This window comes from Cydia pomonella, chromosome 17, assembly GCF_033807575.1.
Source record: "Cydia pomonella isolate Wapato2018A chromosome 17, ilCydPomo1, whole genome shotgun sequence".
NCBI classification, from domain to species: Eukaryota; Metazoa; Arthropoda; class Insecta; order Lepidoptera; family Tortricidae; genus Cydia; species Cydia pomonella.
The window spans coordinates 10,341,235-10,364,627 of NC_084719.1; the positions used below are offsets into that span (position 1 = coordinate 10,341,235).

A 23,393-nucleotide genomic window follows, 5' to 3' on the forward strand; every position below is an offset into this window, starting at 1 on the left:
ATCTCATAGAACAGAGCCTGTATGCCGTGTGTCCTATGTACCTATGTAGTATGTACTTACAGTCAGCTGCAGAGAAAAGTTACCTGTGCATAGAAGTTTGTATGCCAAGGTGCTAAGCAAATAGTATTGCTGCATATGGTAAACAGAGTGGAAACCTGAACTACTAACAAGGAAGGGTACCCAACTGTCCGACTCCGATTTGATTCTTTTTGATATATGTTATAGAGTAGTAGTTATGTTAGGAGAAAATGGCCTTCAAAGTACTAAAACTTCTAACTCCTATAGAAAGTGATGCTCAAGCAACTTGCTAGTTAATGGCTGGTTTGAGTATATACCTATTTGACAGCAGCAAAAAATAATGAGCACGTGTTTTGTTATATCGGCTAAAACCCATTTTTTCCTAAAAAAATCGACATTCGAAGTTTTATGATATCTTATCGCTAAAGTTACACATAAAGACAGGTATTTTTTTAGGAAAACTTACAACCTGCTGCACAACCTTATTCCTCCGTCCCCATTTCAACATCGGACTACCAGACAATCGGCACTTCGGCATCGCTTCATGGTAGGTATTCCACAAATACGCAGGAAGCGTTTTGCTTCAATATTCCTTATGCGAATTGCCAAGGAGTGGAATGGCCTACCCGAGTCTGTGTTTCCGCACGAGTACAATCTGGGTCTCTTCAAGGATAGAATAAATAGGTAAGCGTGCTACGTTCATAGCGTAGCGCATAGCACGCGCTGGCATTGAATGTGTTAACTAACAGATTGCAATTATTTTTTAAAAACGTTTTGAGCGGAAATACATATAATGCCATACATTATACATACTTACAGTCATCACATGTGAAGTCACGTTGGTAAGTAGAAGTTTTGAATAAGAACAAAATAATGATACATTGCATATTGAATTATTTTATAAAGATTTTTTTTCTAGTATAACATGACATTTATTTAGGCCTATATACTAACTATATATTTAGTATGGTGTACCGAACTATTTGGCTACTTTGACTGCTGCAAAGTATTTGACGCTGACTATACAAGGAACCCGAGTTTTGAGCAACTGTATTAAAAAAGAATCAGAAAATTCACAAGAAAATTATTGTTTTTATTAAAACTCATTTATTATTCAAGTTTAATAGTATTTAAAATGGTTGTTCCTAATTATAATTTAATTAATGCAATGTATTCTGTAGGACATTTGTATTATTATCCTCATTTTTAGGGTTCCGTAGCCAAATGGCAAAAAACGGAACCCTTATAGATTCGTCATTTTTTATGTAATTAACAATTCATAAATATTGACATTATGAATAATTAATCCATGAAATCTAAATATAGAGTAAATGCATGTTTATAGTAAAATTTGAAGGTTCCTTATTTCTGTAATAAAAATAATTGTAGGTGGTGTACCTTAGCGTTTTCTCTTAAAAATGAGATCGATAGGGTTATTCCCACTAGTTACCACCAAGTTGTTACCAGTGGTAACTAGTGGGATTTTTTTTCCCAGTAGTTTCCAGTGATAAAAAAAATCCCAGAAGTTACCACTGGTAACAACTTGGTGGTAACTATGGGAATAACCCGATCGATAATGTGAAAAATTGTAACGCCTGCAAAAGTGTAATATGGAAACCACTAATAAAATGGCTCATTATAATTGAATATGAAGGTACATAAATTTGGCTTTTATAGAATTTATCAATAACCACGGGATCATAGCGTAATAAGTACACCCGCAAGTCTGTCAGAATGGCGTGTGTACTGTTTTTTGATGTTAATTAAGTACCGTGAGGTACAGTCACGTCTGAAAACATCGACATGATCGAAATGCCAAAAATACGTATACACGTACACGACTTTATGGCTCATGTATTAGGGTAGTGTATCCTTTTTTTTGGCACTTTGTCCGTATCAATATTTTCAGACGTGACCGTACTAAATAGTACAAATTTAAATTAGGTACCAAAATATGGTATGCTTTTCATTTATTTTTATTTAGGTACACCCGCCAATTCTGACTCTCGCAAAATTTGCAAGCCGTAAGTGGACATAATTATGCTGGACTAATATTTCGATGCAACATGTGTTAACCATGGTTCTAGCAAATAAATACAATAATGCTATATTTTGTTTTTTAATTAACTTTGTCATTTAGTTTCCTTAAATGTACTTAGCCAAGCCGAAGATAACGAGAGTTTTAAAAATCACAGTAGATGCCATCTACATAGTAAATAAATAAATAAAACGCGTACATATTTCAAGCTAAAATTTTAATCAAATACTGCAATAGAAATGGTGATGTTACGTTACATTATGTTTAGTCAAATATCAGAAAAATGATGTTGCATTACAATGTCATGATTAACGACCACCACGAAGGCGAAGCACCAAATGCAAAGTAGATTCCTTCTGGATATTATAATCAGATAAAGTACGGCCATCCTCTAGCTGCTTACCAGCAAAGATGAGACGCTGTTGGTCTGGAGGGATACCTTCCTTGTCCTGAATCTTGGCCTTAACATTCTCGATGGTGTCGGAGGGTTCTACTTCCAAGGTGATGGTTTTGCCAGTAAGGGTTTTTACGAAGATTTGCATGCCACCACGGAGACGCAATACAAGATGTAAGGTGGACTCTTTTTGAATATTGTAATCAGAAAGGGTGCGTCCATCTTCTAACTGCTTACCAGCAAAAATCAGGCGCTGTTGGTCTGGAGGGATACCTTCCTTGTCCTGAATCTTGGCCTTTACATTTTCAATGGTGTCAGACGGCTCAACTTCCAAGGTGATGGTTTTGCCAGTGAGGGTCTTAACAAAAATCTGCATGCCACCACGGAGACGCAATACTAGATGGAGTGTGGACTCTTTTTGGATGTTATAGTCAGACAGTGTACGGCCATCCTCAAGTTGCTTCCCAGCAAAGATGAGACGCTGCTGATCAGGTGGGATGCCCTCCTTGTCCTGTATTTTAGCTTTAACATTTTCAATGGTATCAGAGGGCTCCACTTCTAAAGTGATAGTCTTGCCAGTCAATGTTTTGACAAAAATTTGCATGCCTCCTCGGAGACGAAGGACTAAATGCAGTGTAGATTCCTTTTGGATATTGTAGTCTGAAAGTGTACGGCCATCTTCAAGCTGCTTACCAGCAAAGATGAGACGCTGTTGGTCTGGAGGGATTCCTTCCTTGTCCTGAATCTTAGCCTTTACATTTTCAATGGTGTCAGAGGGCTCAACTTCTAAGGTGATGGTTTTGCCAGTGAGGGTCTTTACAAAGATTTGCATGCCACCACGGAGACGCAATACAAGATGTAAGGTGGACTCTTTTTGAATATTGTAGTCTGAAAGCGTACGACCATCCTCTAGCTGCTTACCAGCAAAAATGAGACGTTGTTGGTCTGGAGGGATACCTTCCTTGTCCTGAATCTTGGCCTTTACATTTTCAATGGTGTCTGAGGGCTCAACTTCTAAGGTGATGGTTTTGCCAGTGAGGGTCTTAACAAAAATCTGCATGCCACCACGGAGACGCAATACTAGATGGAGTGTGGACTCTTTTTGGATGTTATAGTCAGACAGTGTGCGGCCATCCTCAAGTTGCTTCCCAGCAAAGATGAGACGCTGCTGATCAGGTGGGATGCCCTCCTTGTCCTGTATTTTAGCTTTAACATTTTCAATGGTATCAGAGGGCTCGACTTCTAAAGTGATAGTCTTGCCAGTCAATGTTTTGACAAAAATTTGCATGCCTCCTCGGAGACGAAGGACTAAATGTAGTGTAGATTCCTTTTGGATATTGTAGTCTGAAAGTGTACGGCCATCTTCAAGCTGCTTACCAGCAAAGATGAGACGCTGTTGGTCTGGAGGGATACCTTCCTTGTCCTGAATCTTGGCCTTTACATTTTCAATGGTGTCGGAGGGCTCAACTTCTAATGTGATAGTCTTCCCTGTTAAGGTCTTAACAAAAATCTGCATACCACCTCTCAGACGCAAGACTAAGTGAAGAGTAGATTCTTTCTGGATATTGTAATCAGATAAGGTGCGGCCATCCTCAAGCTGCTTGCCCGCGAAGATCAATCTTTGCTGATCTGGTGGGATACCTTCCTTATCCTGGATCTTGGCTTTCACATTTTCTATGGTGTCAGAAGGCTCGACCTCCAGAGTGATAGTCTTACCCGTGAGGGTCTTGACAAAAATCTGCATACCTCCACGAAGGCGCAAAACAAGATGGAGCGTAGATTCTTTCTGAATATTGTAGTCGGAAAGAGTGCGCCCGTCCTCGAGTTGCTTACCGGCGAAGATCAAGCGCTGCTGGTCCGGAGGAATACCTTCTTTGTCCTGAATTTTAGCTTTAACATTTTCAATGGTGTCTGATGGTTCGACTTCTAAAGTAATCGTTTTACCAGTGAGAGTCTTAACGAAAATCTGCATTTTGACTGCTGTAACAATAAGAGATATTGTTTAAAAATAATAATACTGAGAATTTTGTTCTAGAAAATAGAACAAGTTGTGAATGAACAAAGAAAATTCACGAACACAAAATGGCGTCGGTTAAAATTGATGACATGACACGGCAAAATACAAAGAAAATTGATGCGATAAATATATTGTAGGGCGCATTGATTTAGTCGAATCACTACTTATAGAAGAAAGTATACATTAAGAATTACTCACCAAGAAATATCCTTAATTTAAATGATAACTGAGATTAATTTTAAAGATGATGTCCTTAACAATAAAACAAAACACAGCTGACAATATAAACGCTTGATAGACGACTTTAAACAGAATGATAAAAAAGCTAAAAATCAATCCTTTTTATACCCTATATGCATTATGGTTCAATTCGACATGGCAACACTTTAAATCTAGCTGTTCACTATGCAACATGTCCATTATGTAACGGCTCCTCTACACGGCGGCCTAACGCTGGGCCAACGAGATGACAATGCGATGGTTAAGAGTACTGCGTAGAGATATTCTTTGGTTCTCAGTACAAAATTTGATACTCAAGCCGTAGCCACATAAGTGGTGGGCAAACTGTGTATGTGTGTGTTTTAGGGACGTGGACTTGTCGATTTTAATCATGTTATATATCGATAATCTCTATACAGCGGAACGGAATAGCGATTAATTGAAGCCTCGATATCTTCAATAAAATTAACATCATAGACGTGCTAATGGATAATGAATACATTATGATACAAGTGCGAAAAATAGGAAATTCGAAACGAGTGGCGATAAATTAAAACACGACCGAAGGGAGTGTTTTAAATCGACACGAGTTGCGAATTACCTATTCGCACATGTATCGTACAACGTTTTACAGTACATATGGCCCTTTAAATGTTCGACACAGTAACATAATATGCTACTTCTCGCACTAGTGCTATAAAGTAGCCCCATATGTACTGTAAAATGTTTTTTAGTTGGTTTTGTCCGGTGAACCATGGATTTCCGCCGTTGATTATTGTAATAGCAAACTCACAAAATCATACTGGTCTATAGGAACATATAAAGTTGTGTTATAATGGATTTTCTGTTCATTTTAGGTAGTTTAAATCCTTTAGCGCCAATTACATCTACCCTCCCCGATTTTGGGCCAGAAATCAGAGAGCCTACCGTGAACCACGTTCAACGTGTTGTCTCCCTGTCACACTTACGTACGAATTTACAAGTGCGACAGAGAGGCGGTACGCGGTAGGCCCCCAGTCCCATATTTAGACCTGATAATCGTTTTCCGTTCCACACACCAAAGAATACTTTGTCACTAATTGCCAAAAATATTCAATGTTTGATATTTTTGCATATGAATATTTTTTTACATTTCAAATATTGTAAACGATGCGATGTGCTGATATCTGGGCCCCTACCGGGAAAATCGAAGTTCGTCAGTTGCGGGGATTTTTCTCTCTCACTCTAATTAGGTCTTAATAAGAGTAAAAGAGAAATATCCCCGCAATTTGCGAACTTCGGTTTTCGCGGTAGGCCCCCAGATATCAAGCCTGATAAAGTGTGGATGTAATTGGCACTTTTCAAGTAAAATTAAAATTGTGAAAATGCTTACAGTTTATCGATATGATTTTAACGACATGATCACATCTTTTGGTTACTCATTGTTAATCGTACATAAAAATGTGGGTGTGTGAGACAGGCTAGGGTGACAGCTGGCTGACTCCATCTTTAGGAATATTATATTTATATTATATCTATGGCACACGTGTAGATGCGTACGCACCATCGCTGGTCCACTACCTATGATATGCGGACGAAAAACCGACACCGTGGCCATCCCATCGCCATCCCGCCGCGCCATAAGTCATCCGACAACACTATCCTTTCTACACGGCCGCCCATCTTAGTGGGCCAGTATGATGATAATAAAGTTATTTTCGCTGGGCAATTTTATTTCCATAACTGTTCGTGAATGGTTAACTTCATGTCTATGCATATGTTCAATATTTTTGTTTCTTGTAACACTTACATGCTGAATGTCATGTCAAACAAAAGTGCGATGAGACCAACACGGGGGGGCGTATCAGATTGAAATAAATCGCTAAAGTAAATGCTAAAATATTCGCTATACATTAATCGTCTTGTGGTTATTATGTTCAATGAACCATTTTAATATTATCCACCGACAAGTAAACCTTCTGTTTGTTTTTATTACATCGGCTATTTCGTGCGCTATAATCATTAGAGCATAAAGAATTAAACTACTGTAAACAAGAATATTTTTGTTTAAAATTTATTTGTGTCTGATAAGTTATATTGTGGCTGATAAAAATGAGAGTCTGAAGTGATTGATGTTCTCACTCTTGAGTAGCGGTACGGCAAAAAAATGGCTGATTTAATACGTGCCGTGGGGGCGCCGAACGGACCCCCTGTAATGCTAGGATCGCCGTCGACGGAGTCTGAGGACGGCGGCGGCGATCTGGCAGAGCTGGCAGCAGACCTTGAGCTGGATGAGGCAGATGGACCAAGTACTAATGGTTGGTTTCTTAAACATACTATGTAAAATATTTGTGCTATATATACAGTGTATGTCTTCATGAATTGAAAGTTAGCAAAGTAAATAGATTATAATCAGTCACCTAATTGATTATAATTTATTACTGCAATAATATGATGTTACTATGAAGGCATTAATTCAATTATTTAGGTGCTTAGCTAACCAGATGGAAGCACATATTACAAGTCAGTTCCAAATATTTTACCTCATTTAAACAAATTTAGTATTTGTATTTAGATTTGATAATAATAGATAAACTATGTGTAATCATCAAATACACAAGCTTCTAATACAACATTGAAATAACAAAACTGTTTTGCCAAGTTTTTTGAAAACACTTCCAAACAGTATATTTAATTATAAAACTCATAAACTATTGTTTTTCAGGGATACTGCTAGCTATATGAAGTTTATTTTTCTATTTATAAATTTGTAACAATGTTACAACTAGTGTGAGCCCGCCGTGTGGTGCCGGCGTTTAGAATAGCACCACCCCATCTCGTCCCGTGGGTGTCGTAAAAGGCGACTAAGGGATAACCGACGGACGGGCAGCAGCGTCCGTTGAGTATTGTAATAACACCCACTGCGGTCCCAACTCGTATACTCAACCAAACTTCTCATATAAAACCTCCATCGCAAAAATCAAACCCCTAAATTAAATACAATCACACAAAAACCTCAACTAAAATTTCAAACAACTTATTTCTTAAAACTCATATCCCTATCATAAAAACAAAATCAACATCACAAAACTCAACCTGGGCCCATGGCCGCCCGTAATCTATGCGGGGACCATGGGTCCATAAATAGCTAAACCACAAAAACAACGCCGGGCCTCTAAACCGAGCATCACCATTGCTTTCCGTCTGATGGTGATGCCGGGCCCGGCATCGCATAACTCACTAAAGCCATTCGCATATGTCACCTCGGGCACAGGGTCGCCCGTATCCCTAGCGAGGGCCCTGTGTCTTCAAATGACGCAACAAACCTTTCAAAAAAAAAAAAAAAAAAAAAAAAAACTAGTGTGATCAAATATGTGGAACATCAGAGATATTATTAATATAATATGCATGTTTACCCTTAACTAGGTGAACGACAAGCAGTGCTAGCACCGCCTGAAACAGAATGGTACCATGGTCGCCTAGATCGGTACACCTCCGAGGAGCGGCTGTATGCTGCTGGCAAGCAAGGCAGCTATTTAGGTAAGCAATTCTCAAATTATCTGTAAATGTGTGTAATTTTACTCAATGGCATTAGTTAAATGTAGGTTTGTAAAAGTAGATATCCTTAACATTTTCATAAGCTTATGAAAACTATGAACATCTTATCTTCTCTGCATTTTCTGTGCCTTATATGGAGTAATTAAATTATTCTTAACCACAAAAGTTGAATCTCATAAAAGATTAGTTTGCCTATAATTTATTCAAATACAAAAATATACCTTATTAATATATTAAATCAGAATTAACCTGTGTTACACCTTGATATAAGTGAGAAATTAAGATTTAACCATAATAACCATATGTTTTATTAGTTAACAATTTTGCAATGATTACTTTTTTGCTGATAAATCAATCATTGCATAGGTACATGATATTCAAAATTCTAAAATTTATTCTGCAAGTAGGCCTCAAGGGCTCTTTTACAAGTCAGTACAACATTATAGTAACCTCATATAGTGACATAAAAATACATAACAACATTTATAAATACAACAGCCAATACCTGGGTAAACATTACATTATAATAATCTTAATATAAATAATTACTACAATACAATAGAGATGTATAGTCTCTATGGTTAAAAATACATTAAATCTGGAGATGTAAAAGGTCCCCAATGTCAGAGTACTAATACTAATAATATTTGGAGGTGTGAAGTCTCTCCAAGCATCATAATAAAATTTATACTAAATAAATAAACTGCGTCTGGACTGTTAAACTAGCAGTCTCATAAACTAACCCTACAGAATACATAACTAGTATGTACCTAGTCAAGAATATTATACAATATTACAGAGACATATAGTCTCTACGGTTAATACATTAAGTTTGGAGATGTATAAGGTCCCCACGGTCTGAGAAAGTAATAATACACAATAATAATGACATTAATAAGATTTGGAGGTGTAAAGGCTCTCCAAGTGTCCAAGAATAAAAAAATAAAAAAAGTGTATGAAATACATGTTTCAATTTTATATAATATATAATAAATAATATTATTGATTTTTGATTATAAAATTAAACTGTCTGGTAACATATAACATTACAATATATGCTTACTAACTAATGAAATGACTCACGCTTAAACATAAAAATAACTATTTGTCTAGTTTCTTGAATGCTTCCTTTGATTGATATCAATTGCCATTAAAATAAAGTACCTAGGTTATCTGGGCTTTAACAAAGTATGTAAGATTATTACTATTTACAAATATATTGTGATGCATGATCAGATGATTGTGAGTAAGCATGTTTATGTATATTTTGTGAAGTAGAACTCGGAAAGCCGTCCCTTTCTCAGCGCAACCATCATATAGGTAGACTACCGAATGCCGCCCCTAATTATCTTGCCGCTTGCCTACTTGGCCTTAGGGTAAATCCGCCACTGCATACCTGTCACATTTATTTCTTCTTCCTCAAATTTATACAAGATATACCTACCACATTACGAGCAAAGATACAGAATTTGTAAACTTTAATGATTCTATAATGAATAAACAATACATCACACTATTGTAATAGGACTTTTATGATTAGCAGGAAAACATTAACAAATATTTAGTGGCAATGACTTTCCTGATAAGATAATATTAACTAACTATCACAAGTGTAAAGAAGTATTAAAATTAATAATGAGAAAAAAATATGGTTCATGAATAAAATTAATTAGATAATGAGAAATAAACAACACTAGGTATTATAAAATTAGGGCAATAAGTATAATATCCTGTTTGGTAATGCTATGAGAAAATATCAATAATTATGTGTAATAAAAATCGAATTATAATACTTATGACTAATCTGAAAATGTAGTAGGTCTTGTCAACTACAATATGACTTTTTCAGAGTACATAGTAAATTTAAACTGTAATCAGATGAAATAGGTATGTATTATTATTAGTCAACTATGGCCCAAATATATATACAAAAAAATATCTAGTAAGTAAAACTATAACAATATCAGTTCGTTGATGATGATTTGTGAGACCATTCCAAGAGATTTTGCCATGTTAAAATATCCTTAAATTTACACACCCAGTGTTTGTTACTGGGGGCCTAACATGAAAAAAGAAATTCGTAAATTGCGGGGATCTTTCTCTTTTACTCTCATTAAGAAGTAATTAGAGTGATAGAGAAAAATGCCCCTGATTGACGAACTTTGATTTTCGCGGTTATAGCCCTGGTACTATAGTTCGTTTTTTTAGCATTGGAAAGAAGGTAAGCAATTTCGACGTGTCTACTTATTGAAAAACATTTTTGAAAAATATGTCACGGCAAATATATAATAATTGATGCTTTCATAAGTAATAGTTACATTAGTTACTGATTTTTTTAAAGCGTTTTTCAATAAAAATATATGTCATGATTGTTTACCTTTTTTAATGTTAAAAAAAAACGAACTATAAAAATAGAATGTCAATCCAATATAGCAAGCTCTTTACTATGTATGTTACAATACAACACTGTTTCATAACTCAGTAGACAATGCTAAGTAAATAGTAGTTCCCAGAGCATGAACCCATTATTATGCAATTTAATATGAATATAAGACTGTGGGACTTCATTACACGCGGGGAAAGATAGTAATCAGCATTCAGTAATCATTTATTGCTTTCATAGGTAAGTACATTAGATGTTACATTTGGATAGCGGACAGCTATGAACCCTGTAAGGGCACTGCAAATTTAAAATTATTCATTTAACTAACTAATAATAATACTTAACATATTCTTAATTGATAGTGTTCAATGATAACAGGATTGGTGAAACATTGAACAATATGACTTATCTTTCTTCCTTTATTTATTTTTTAATACGAAAAATGTTATCATTATTGCAAAACTGTACTGGGAATCAAAATCTGATACTCTATCTGGGCATGCATTTAGCAACAGTCAATTCTGTTTTATAATTAGACTGATTATCTAATTAATGAACTCACATTTGGCTTGCTATAGCTAGGCTAGGGTTTCATGGCTAAGGCTAGTTTAACCCTTTTCCGGGCATAGTACGATTTATCGACCACATACGCGCCATTAGAATTTCAACTTTAGCATTCTGATTTAAGGTTCAAATTAGATTACACTTTCAGGAAATGTTACTTGTCTTCAAATGAATCATGAAAGCTGGATTAATTGGAATATATTTGGCTTTGTTGGGAAAACCTTGTAGATTGGTGTGGCCTGGGAAAGGGTTAAAATCGCCTGAGGGTCTACGACAAACTTCTTTGTTCATTCGTCTATTTGCCTCTACAATGTCCAATATAAATTATAGATAATTATTATATTATCTATAATTTATATTCGACATTATTATAGATATTAAATTATCTGTAATTGATATTGCACATTGGAGAGGCATACTTATAATTTTGAAAACAATATTTGTTTTCAGTCCGAGAAAGCGATCGCAAGCCGGGCTCGTACGTGTTGAGTTACTTGGGCCGCACTGGTATAAATCACTTCAGGTAAGAAACAATACACTTCTTATTTTTGTTCTTGGCAGCTGATTCGAAAAAAATAAATGGTCCCAGATCTCAATATTTCTATTATTGTACCTATTTGTTTTTAATAACTACAAGATTTTTGAACTAAATGTTAAAAGTGTAGGGTTTTATCTTTTAACTAATAGATGGAGTTAAGTGGGGTTATCCAAAAGTAATGATAATAAAATAGTTTAAGTGGGTGATAACAGAAAAAAGTGGTAGGTATTATTTTTAAAAGCGGTTCTTGACTAGTAAATTAAAAAAAAAACGTATACCTACACCTTTTTTTTTCCGTTAATTTCAAGGGTGCATCCCTGAGCTTAAATTAAGTAACTTTCTCAAAGACACCGGTATTCTAATTAACTCCATTTCGGAGATAATCAATAAAATAAAAAATCTTATAAGGCCCTTACGAGCGTGTACACTTGCCTTAGGGCATGTTTACATATTGATTAATGTTAAGTACGAGTTCATACATTTGCTACTAAACGTGAGTACTATCTCGGACGATCGTCTATCGACGGATCGACTTTTTTTTAATGAACATAAAGTCCAGATGAACGATGTTCTATGTGTATAAACTTACTAGAAACTATCAGTTAATGCAGGGGTTCCCAAAGTGTGCGCCGCGGCGCCCTGGTGCGCCGTAGAAAGTAAAGAGGGGCGCCGTGAGTTCTATCATTATCCGAAACCACAAATATTCGCGGGTACCTATTTGAGCGCTCGCATCGGTAAATAATATAGCGTCGTGTCACTCTTTTTCGACCGTGATTTTAAATTTACAAGGGCGCCGTTGCAAAATACTAAACTTGTAACTGCGCCGCATGGTGAAAAAGTTTGGGAACCCCTGAGTTAATGAATAACTTAACATCAGTATAGGCTTTAAAATGCAATGTTATATAATATAATAAACAACACAACAAATTATCCAAAGGACAGGCAGGATAACATCCAAGTTTAATATTTCCTTACCTATCATATATTTAATATCATTGTGGTATTGGATTGGTTATGGTCTATATTTATCTACATTTAAGCTGTAGAATTAGTGTAGCCAAAAAACGCTACTTATTTAATAAATCTTTGTACGACAGATAAAAAAGAGAGTTATTAATTCCTTATACTTCATTATCACTGTCACGCCGGGAGTTAATTTCAAGGGTGCTTTTTGAGCTTAAATTAAATGAATTTCTCTAAGGGACCGGTATTGTAATTAACTTCATTTTGAAGATAATCAATAATTTATTTTTATCTGATAAGGCCCTTAACCCCTCGTATGCGGCCTGACAAAGATCATTGAAAAAGTGACCTTGACATTTAAAATAATAAATTTAAATTCCCATGGATCCGTGTCGAAGCATACGAGGGGTTAACACTTACCTCCTTGTTCATAAACGTGTACTAAAGTTACGATGCCGCTAATAATCGTTTGTCCCTTTCCGACGTATTGGTATGATGGAAAGGGACAAACGATTATTAGCGGCATCGTAACTTTAGTACACGTCTATGAATAAGGGGGTTAGGGTGTGGGCTATAACCGCGGAAACCAAAGTTCTACAATTATGGGCATTTTTCTGTGTCACTTTAATTACGTCTATGGGTGTAAAAAAGAAAGATGTGATTCAATGCGATTTGCGAACTACAGTTTTCGCGGTAGGTCCCCTCTTTACATATTGAAGTGCTTGGTACCAGTTTATAGGTAAATTTGCAACTAAACGCAAGTACTGTCTCAGACTTTCGATGTTCGGAATGACATTGATATTATGTCATAATTTTCAATTGTTTGATATAATGTCTGTGTTACAACATTTAATTATGTTGCATACCTATGCAACAATGCCTCAAGGGCCTATGTTAGATTTAAGCTAGTTACTAATTTGCTTAAGTATTTGTACAGTTTTTGTAATGCTTCATTATGTTGTATAAAAATACGAACATTAACTATTTATGCTATTTAGATTGAAATAAATGTACTTAGCCATACGCCGATGTTACAGGAATTCAATAAAAGCACCGTGTATAGACACTTGGAATTTAACTTAAAGATGTGACGGGGATTATTAAGTATTAATATAATTATAAGGTTTAATATGACTCGAGTATAGTGCCACTGTCTATGTAACGAAAATAATGTTTAAAGTTTACGTTTCCCACTAGAATAACAGCAGTATGCGGCGACTATTACATAGGGGGTCGCCAGTTCGACTCCCTGACGGAGCTGGTGGGGTTCTACAGCCACTGCTCGGACCTGCTGAAGCGAGAGCGCCTGGTGGAGCCCGTGGCACCACCGGAGCCCGTCAACGATAAAAAGGTACTACTTTTATAAGACTATTCATATATAATGTGTTTGTAATATTTGTATGCTCAGTTACGAGTCGACAACTAATTTTATATCACCATTTACATACCCTCTGTATTCTGGCAAATAAATACCTTGTTCCTATTATTTTTGTATTTGTATTATTCTGGAGTCGTCAGTTCGACTCTGATACTTCCAACAGAACTTTGCTTCGACCTTCTGAATTGTAAGTATTATTTTGTGCTTCTGTGAATATTAGTGTACGATTCCTACCAGCCGGGTCGTCGAATTGCGCCTCGCTTGAATCATAATTCGTATTTTAAGCAGGCTAGCCGTCCTTGAAAAAAGAAATGTGACAACTTTTATTAAGTTTCTAAGCCTTTGTTTCTGGTCACTATTCGGACATTGAATCGTCATAAAATGAACTTTAAAACTATGTTATAAGTTTTATTTTCCTTCAACAGAGAGTGGTGGCCATTTTGCCCTACACGAAGATGCCTGACACTGACGAGCTCACCTTCCAAAAGGGTGACATTTTCTTTGTGCATAACGACATGGGCGACGGGTGGCTCTGGGTTACGGCTCATAGGTAACATGCTCATTATTTTAAAACGTGGACTTCAAATGTTATTTTAGGTTCTCGGTATACAGCGTGTATTTTTGATACGAACGCATAATCGTTAGTAGTAAATAGTTTAGTCTTTATTGAACACACTTTTATACGTTATATAAAAAATGGAAAACTATTATTTTCCTTATTAAATAATTCAGCAAGCAATTTACCACTACTTTGTTATAATTCAAAACGTCGCATTTAATGACACGATGTCACAATTGTCACAAGTGATCATGATGTACGAAATACATTGCCGCTCGAAAAAAAATCAACAAGAATTATGCTGTGGTATTATGGTCTGGTAGACTAAATAAAAAAAAAATATTATAGAATTGTTTTATAGCACTAAAACCTATGTCTAGTTTAAGTTTGCGGTTATATCAAAAATATACACTGTATAAAAAATTCATAAATAGCTGTTTGATTTTATCTGCATCAAACAGTAATAACTTCATATTACTGATTTATATTCTTTACCGAAGCTACTGAAGGCTAATTGTATTATCGCTTCCTGTGATCTTAGACGATTCGCTCAAAGAGATATATACTGATAATTAACGAACGGAGATGTCCATAAGAACGGACGAGTTATTGTACATACAACAAAATACGTTTCTTTTCAAAACGTTCAATACTTTCTATCAATTTATTACGTTATTATATTTGATGTTTGATAATTGCTATTACCTTACCAGGACTGGGGAGCAAGGAATGATCTTTAGAGAGCTGGTCGAAGACTTGGATCCGTCTATAGATCCTAACACTGTGTTCTCCTGGTTCCATCCCAACTGCACTAAGAGTGAAGCGGTGGACATGCTCGTGAAAGCCGGCCCAGGGAGTTTCCTTGTCAGACCTTCCGACAACTCCCCTGGAGACTATTCCCTGTTCTTCCATATCAACAATCAGATACAGAGGTTCAGGATTGAGAAGAAGGGGGTGCGGTATCTGATGGGAGGGAGGACGTTCGAGTGTTTGGACGCGGTCATCAATAGGTACAGGAGAGAGCAGATTGTGGAAGGGCATACCTTGGGGCAACCAGTAAGTTCCTTACTTGAATTTTTTAATTAGCAAACATGCATGGCCTGCCTAGTAAGCAATTACTAAGGTAATAAGGTAAGGCTAAGGCCTATGAACACTTTAAAACTCAAATATCATCAGATCTCGCATTGTTAAAGGATCATCCGTAACACTACAAATTATAATGTTTTAATTTAAGGTGATCGTGACATACTTTGATAACCTAAAATGATTAGATACCAAAATTGACACTTTCTTTTCTCATATCAGTAGATATTATCAGTTACCTGTTGTTTACCGCCGAATATCCTAGTCTGTATTTATTTCTAAGGAAGAATGAAGATGTATAAGCTTAGTTTCGTTAAGGTATATTTTCAACATTGATGGGTGAGGGAGGTAGGATAAGTAATCAAAATCCTATGGTTTATGATATGCATATTTTTAGGACTATTTTTTGTAATAAGTTTGCATTGTTACACCTAGCCGTTTCGTAACTTGAACATATGTATTCGTATAAATAAATAGGTATCATGAGAGTTACAAGACCAATAACTTGTAAAATACAGTTACTAGAGTGATTACAAAGAGAGGCTTCACCTATACTAAAGTAGTACTTTGTTTAGCTGAAGATGATTAATAATTTAAATTATTTACTAATAGCTAATCGCCGAAGGCCACGTGATCGAGCCGCAGCAGACAACAACCGGCGCGGCGGCCGAGAAGATATACGCCACGCTGCGCGAGTGCCGCGACCAGATCGGCCTCAAAAAGATGAAGGGCATCAAGCATCAGGGCTACCTCAACAAGAAGTCAGATAAGGTATGGGCTCAGGTTTCCTGCAGTCAGCCCGTAAATATCGGGCCATCATGCGTGCAAGTATACCATCTAGAGATCTAGTCGCTCAACTCCGTCCAGAAGCGCAGGATCCTCCAGGTGCGCCCGTAACTGCGTAAGCTTTCCGAAGTGATCTAGGTATGTCGAGGATTTGAGCCTGTTGTATCGCATACCAGGATCACGTGAAGGGACTGTTGACCAGCGGTTTGTGGATGGGAATCACCTTCATATTCACATTCTTTAGAGAGGATTATCCTTCAAATTTAGAACAACTGGTGGGCAAGTCCAGTCATGTTGCCAATGATTAAACGGAGAGACGTCTTGTCAAGCGTTTTGCCAAGCGCCCATCCAGGTGTGGAATTGGTTCCTGGGATTATCTGCATGTACTGTCAAATAATGTAAATGGGGATGAAACTTACTATAGGACCAATAAGCCGAGTTGGAGGGGACAGCTTAAGACTCATGCAGACAAAGTCAAAGGCTCAAAGGACAGAGCCAAAGAATATTTTCATAATTTCAACTTGAACCTTATGGTTAAACGATTTTCTATAATTATATTATTATAATTATAGAAAATCGTTTTTGCTTACAGTTCGAACACGAAAACCGTGGGCTCGATGTCTCAGGAAGCAGGAGAGAGCCCTGTTTCAAATAACCACTAGAAATTTATCCACAGGGCGCTAAAAAGTGGAAGGCACTGTACTTCGTGCTGCTGCAAGAGGGCACCGACACGCATCTGTATTTCTACGACTCGCCGAAGCGGACCAAGCCGAAGGGGCTGATCGATCTGTCGTGCGCGTATCTGTATCAGGTGCTTATTTCTTTTTTTCCAAGACGAAATACTTATTTGTTTTTTTTTTTTTTGTCTTTTGGTGATGCAGGCGATTGTGATTTTATGTGAGTCTGGATATTTTTATTCACAATATAAATAATAAAATAAAAAGCCTTTTATTTCCCGCTAAATTAGTACAATTTGTTTCTTACTTTATGATGGTTAGTAAATCATTTTTTTTTTTGCTTACATAGTAGTTTTGGAATTGTTAGTTATTTTCTAAATAATTTGTAGATATGTAACAGGAACCCCTCTCAGGTGAAGGCCTCTTCCAAAGTTTGCCATTTTGATCGGTCTAGTGCGGTTTGATGCCAGTTTGGTCCCGCTATTTTTATGATGTCCTCGTCCCAGCGTGAGTGTGGTCTTCCACTGCGTCGCTTGCCTTGAGGCCCTTTCCATAATGTGACGATTTTAGTCCATCTGCGGTCTTTAAGTCGTGCCACATGTCCGGCCCATCTCCATTTCAATTTTTGAGCTTGGTTGAGAGCATCTATAGTTTTAATCGCTGTTCTTATCCTTGTGTGTCGTATCTTTTGAATTTTTTTCAAGTTTTACATGCTACGTTCCATACCTCTTTGACATGTAAGTAAGTAAGTAAGTAAATATTCTTTATTGCACCACAAAGAAGACAAATTAAAACAAACAGAAACAGATTTACAATGTAAAGAAAGGTAGCAACAGGCGGTCTTATCGCTGTAAGCGATCTCTTCCAGACAACCTTAGGGTAGCAGGATATAAAGAACAGTAAGTTTTTAGAACAGGTAGTGCATGTAGTTATTAGATTCTGGATTTTTTTGGTGAATTTCCACGTTAGACTTGCATATATTAAACATGGAATTAAACATGTGTTCATAACTTTCCTTTTCAGCTTTATTGTCATTTTACTTTTAAACACTTCCTTACAACTCCAGTACTTATTCCATGTAATTTTGACTCTTCGCTCTACTTCTAGTTCATTGTTATTTCTGTTGAATCCAATTTGCTTCCCTAAATATATGTATTGATCCTCATATTGTAGTTACTCATTATCTAAAGTGATGTTTGATTTTCTGTAATTTGACATGATTTTTGTTTTAGAAATGTTCATTTCAAGGCCTACTTGTCGACTAGCTTTATGTAGAGTTTCAATCATGTACTGCAGATTATTCATAATAAATAAATATAATAATTCAGCCTATATATATACGTTCCACTGCTGGGCACAGGCCTCCTCTCATGTGCGAGTGGGCTCGGGCTATAGTCCCTACGCTAGCCCAATGCGGATTGGGGACTTCACATACACCTTTGAATTTCTTCGCAGTTGTATGCAGGTTTCCTCACGATGTTTTCCTTCACCGAAAAGCTAGTTGGTAAATATCAAATGATATTCCGTACATAAGTTCCTCTTGGTAGTTATGTACGAAACTCATTGGTACGAGCCAGGATTTGAACCCGAGACCTCCGGATTGAAAGTAGGACGTCATATCCACTTTATGATTAGTATTAAAAAAATATTTGCTGTATTGGATGTTAAGAATGTTAAATATGATTTCACGTATATCAACTTCATCAAAAAAGACCGTAGTTAGGTTTAAGTATTTTTACTGGTTACGGCGGTTACAGAAAGGAACTTTTTAACAGCTAAAATGTTTGTGTGTCCATACAGGTGCACGAGTCTCTGTGGGACCGGGCGTTCTGCTTCCAGCTGGTGGAGCGGGCGCTGCCGTGCCTGTCCACGCACACGTTCCTGGCGGCCAACAGCGCGGCCGACGAGCGCGCGTGGCTCGACGCGCTGCGCCCGCTGTGCGTGCAGCAGGCGCGCCACCAGTGCAAGGTCACTCCTATATTATACCACTACGGTCCCGACGGCCCGCTCCGGCTGCGGGGGTGATGTGCTGGGACGCAAGGGAGTGTTATACGCGTATTTTTTTTATTATATATATTTAATCTCTGACCTTTAGAGACTTTTACATCTGCAAAGAATTTTAGTATTTGTCTGTTGATATGTTTTTATTTAAGTTTTTTTAGTGTAATTCTATATTTAGTGGCTGCATACATCTGTAATAAAGTATCTAATATTTCATTGCCTCCTTGTGTGTGTTCTACCGCTTGTACAATCGGCTGGGCTCTGAAAAATTGTTTGACGTGATGCCAACGGCCACTTTCTATTACCGCACCGCTCGCCGTCGCTCCCGCGGACGCTCCGGCTGTGGAATGAGTTCCCTGCCGAGGTTTTACCGAGGGTATACAGAATGGAGTTCTTCAAAAAAGGAGTGTACAGGTTTTTAAAGGGTCGGCAACGCGCATGTAACGCCTCTGGAGTTGCAGGCGTCGATAGGCTATGGTGACTGCTTACCATCAGGCGGACCGTATGTTTGTTTGCCACCGACGTGGTACCAAAAAAAACAATGTTTGATTTTGACTTTAGATACTGTTCGCCCGGCTGCGTGTTTCATATACAACGAGATGCAACATATTTAGAATAAATTCATTTATAATGTGTCCATGTATATTGCAGTAGAATAGGCCGAATTCGTTTGATATTGAAAACACAATTATCGTCTTTATCTCTTCATGTTTCGTACTCGTAAGGCAGTTTAGTAATGTTAATATTGCGTGGTCAGGTGGCGCGCGTGGTGTGGTTGCGCGCGCTGCGCGTGCGGTGCCTGACGGCGCACCGGCTGCCGGCGCGCCTGGCGCCGCGCCCGCACCTGCGCCTGGCGCTGGGCGCGGCGCCCGTGGCGCGCACCAAGCCCCGGCCCTCGCCCGACCCGCACTGGGACGACGAGTTCGTGTTCGAGTAAGTGTTGTGTGGTCACGGTCAGGTGGCGCGCGTGGTGTGGCTGCGCGTGCGGTGCCTGACGGCGCACCGGCTGCCGGCGCGCCTGGCGCCGCGCCCGCACCTGCGCCTGGCGCTGGGCGCGGCGCCCGTGGCGCGCACCAGGCCCCGGCCCTCGCCCGACCCGCACTGGGACGACGAGTTCGTGTTCGAGTAAGTGTTGTGTGGTCACGGTCAGGTGGCGCGCGTGGTGTGGCTGCGCGTGCGGTGCCTGACGGCGCACTGGCTGCCGGCGCGCCTGGCGCCGCGCCCGCACCTGCGCCTGGCGCTGGGCGCGGCGCCCGTGGCGCGCACCAGGCCCCGGCCCTCGCCCGACCCGCACTGGGACGACGAGTTCGTGTTCGAGTAAGTGTTGTGTGGTCACGGTCAGGTGGCGCGCGTGGTGTGGCTGCGCGTGCGGTGCCTGACGGCGCACTGGCTGCCGGCGCGCCTGGCGCCGCGCCCGCACCTGCGCCTGGCGCTGGGCGCGGCGCCCGTGGCGCGCACCAGGCCCCGGCCCTCGCCCGACCCGCACTGGGACGACGAGTTCGTGTTCGAGTAAGTGTTGTGTGGTCACGGTCAGGTGGCGCGCGTGGTGTGGCTGCGCGTGCGGTGCCTGACGGCGCACCGGCTGCCGGCGCGCCTGGCGCCGCGCCCGCACCTGCGCCTGGCGCTGGGCGCGGCGCCCGTGGCGCGCACCAGGCCCCGGCCCTCGCCCGACCCGCACTGGGACGACGAGTTCGTGTTCGAGTAAGTGTTGTGTGGTCACGGTCAGGTGGCGCGCGTGGTGTGGCTGCGCGTGCGGTGCCTGACGGCGCACCGGCTGCCGGCGCGCCTGGCGCCGCGCCCGCACCTGCGCCTGGCGCTGGGCGCGGCGCCCGTGGCGCGCACCAGGCCCCGGCCCTCGCCCGACCCGCACTGGGACGACGAGTTCGTGTTCGAGTAAGTGTTGTGTGGTCACGGTCAGGTGGCGCGCGTGGTGTGGCTGCGCGTGCGGTGCCTGACGGCGCACCGGCTGCCGGCGCGCCTGGCGCCGCGCCCGCACCTGCGCCTGGCGCTGGGCGCGGCGCCCGTGGCGCGCACCAGGCCCCGGCCCTCGCCCGACCCGCACTGGGACGACGAGTTCGTGTTCGAGTAAGTGTTGTGTGGTCACGGTCAGGTGGCGCGCGTGGTGTGGCTGCGCGTGCGGTGCCTGACGGCGCACCGGCTGCCGGCGCGCCTGGCGCCGCGCCCGCACCTGCGCCTGGCGCTGGGCGCGGCGCCCGTGGCGCGCACCAGGCCCCGGCCCTCGCCCGACCCGCACTGGGACGACGAGTTCGTGTTCGAGTAAGTGTTGTGTGGTCACGGTCAGGTGGCGCGCGTGGTGTGGCTGCGCGTGCGGTGCCTGACGGCGCACCGGCTGCCGGCGCGCCTGGCGCCGCGCCCGCACCTGCGCCTGGCGCTGGGCGCGGCGCCCGTGGCGCGCACCAGGCCCCGGCCCTCGCCCGACCCGCACTGGGACGACGAGTTCGTGTTCGAGTAAGTGTTGTGTGGTCACGGTCAGGTGGCGCGCGTGGTGTGGCTGCGCGTGCGGTGCCTGACGGCGCACCGGCTGCCGGCGCGCCTGGCGCCGCGCCCGCACCTGCGCCTGGCGCTGGGCGCGGCGCCCGTGGCGCGCACCAGGCCCCGGCCCTCGCCCGACCCGCACTGGGACGACGAGTTCGTGTTCGAGTAAGTGTTGTGTGGTCACGGTCAGGTGGCGCGCGTGGTGTGGCTGCGCGTGCGGTGCCTGACGGCGCACCGGCTGCCGGCGCGCCTGGCGCCGCGCCCGCACCTGCGCCTGGCGCTGGGCGCGGCGCCCGTGGCGCGCACCAGGCCCCGGCCCTCGCCCGACCCGCACTGGGACGACGAGTTCGTGTTCGAGTAAGTGTTGTGTGGTCACGGTCAGGTGGCGCGCGTGGTGTGGCTGCGCGTGCGGTGCCTGACGGCGCACCGGCTGCCGGCGCGCCTGGCGCCGCGCCCGCACCTGCGCCTGGCGCTGGGCGCGGCGCCCGTGGCGCGCACCAGGCCCCGGCCCTCGCCCGACCCGCACTGGGACGACGAGTTCGTGTTCGAGTAAGTGTTGTGTGGTCACGGTCAGGTGGCGCGCGTGGTGTGGCTGCGCGTGCGGTGCCTGACGGCGCACCGGCTGCCGGCGCGCCTGGCGCCGCGCCCGCACCTGCGCCTGGCGCTGGGCGCGGCGCCCGTGGCGCGCACCAGGCCCCGGCCCTCGCCCGACCCGCACTGGGACGACGAGTTCGTGTTCGAGTAAGTGTTGTGTGGTCACGGTCAGGTGGCGCGCGTGGTGTGGCTGCGCGTGCGGTGCCTGACGGCGCACCGGCTGCCGGCGCGCCTGGCGCCGCGCCCGCACCTGCGCCTGGCGCTGGGCGCGGCGCCCGTGGCGCGCACCAGGCCCCGGCCCTCGCCCGACCCGCACTGGGACGACGAGTTCGTGTTCGAGTAAGTGTTGTGTGGTCACGGTCAGGTGGCGCGCGTGGTGTGGCTGCGCGTGCGGTGCCTGACGGCGCACCGGCTGCCGGCGCGCCTGGCGCCGCGCCCGCACCTGCGCCTGGCGCTGGGCGCGGCGCCCGTGGCGCGCACCAGGCCCCGGCCCTCGCCCGACCCGCACTGGGACGACGAGTTCGTGTTCGAGTAAGTGTTGTGTGGTCACGGTCAGGTGGCGCGCGTGGTGTGGCTGCGCGTGCGGTGCCTGACGGCGCACCGGCTGCCGGCGCGCCTGGCGCCGCGCCCGCACCTGCGCCTGGCGCTGGGCGCGCACCAGGCCCCGGCCCTCGCCCGACCCGCACTGGGACGACGAGTTCGTGTTCGAGTAAGTGTTGTGTGGTCACGGTCAGGTGGCGCGCGTGGTGTGGCTGCGCGTGCGGTGCCTGACGGCGCACCGGCTGCCGGCGCGCCTGGCGCCGCGCCCGCACCTGCGCCTGGCGCTGGGCGCGGCGCCCGTGGCGCGCACCAGGCCCCGGCCCTCGCCCGACCCGCACTGGGACGACGAGTTCGTGTTCGAGTAAGTGTTGTGTGGTCACGGTCAGGTGGCGCGCGTGGTGTGGCTGCGCGTGCGGTGCCTGACGGCGCACCGGCTGCCGGCGCGCCTGGCGCCGCGCCCGCACCTGCGCCTGGCGCTGGGCGCGGCGCCCGTGGCGCGCACCAGGCCCCGGCCCTCGCCCGACCCGCACTGGGACGACGAGTTCGTGTTCGAGTAAGTGTTGTGTGGTCACGGTCAGGTGGCGCGCGTGGTGTGGCTGCGCGTGCGG

General features: G+C 42.9%; 2 protein-coding genes across 2 annotated transcripts in view; one reads left to right on the forward strand and one right to left on the reverse strand.

Moving 5' to 3' along the window:
* Window positions 1-2,258: 2,258 nt before the first annotated feature.
* Window positions 2,259-4,816, reverse strand: LOC133526887 (polyubiquitin-C-like). The gene is given in 3 exon segments (XM_061863725.1): window positions 2,259-2,402; window positions 2,404-4,427; window positions 4,666-4,816. Coding segments are annotated over 2 exon segments (2,097 nt in total). The 5' UTR covers window positions 4,423-4,427; window positions 4,666-4,816; the 3' UTR covers window positions 2,259-2,324.
* A 1,620-nt stretch (window positions 4,817-6,436) lies between these two features.
* Window positions 6,437-23,393, forward strand: part of LOC133527054 (ras GTPase-activating protein 1) — a 28,551-nt gene continuing 11,594 nt past the window's right edge. Inside the window, exons 1-10 of the mRNA XM_061863940.1 lie at window positions 6,437-6,983; window positions 8,092-8,205; window positions 11,621-11,693; window positions 13,869-14,022; window positions 14,475-14,599; window positions 15,322-15,664; window positions 16,304-16,462; window positions 17,154-17,288; window positions 18,955-19,122; window positions 19,913-20,088. Of these exons, the coding sequence (XP_061719924.1) occupies window positions 6,833-6,983; window positions 8,092-8,205; window positions 11,621-11,693; window positions 13,869-14,022; window positions 14,475-14,599; window positions 15,322-15,664; window positions 16,304-16,462; window positions 17,154-17,288; window positions 18,955-19,122; window positions 19,913-20,088 (1,598 nt within the window). The 5' untranslated portion in view covers window positions 6,437-6,832. The remainder of the gene's footprint in view (window positions 6,984-8,091; window positions 8,206-11,620; window positions 11,694-13,868; window positions 14,023-14,474; window positions 14,600-15,321; window positions 15,665-16,303; window positions 16,463-17,153; window positions 17,289-18,954; window positions 19,123-19,912; window positions 20,089-23,393) is intronic.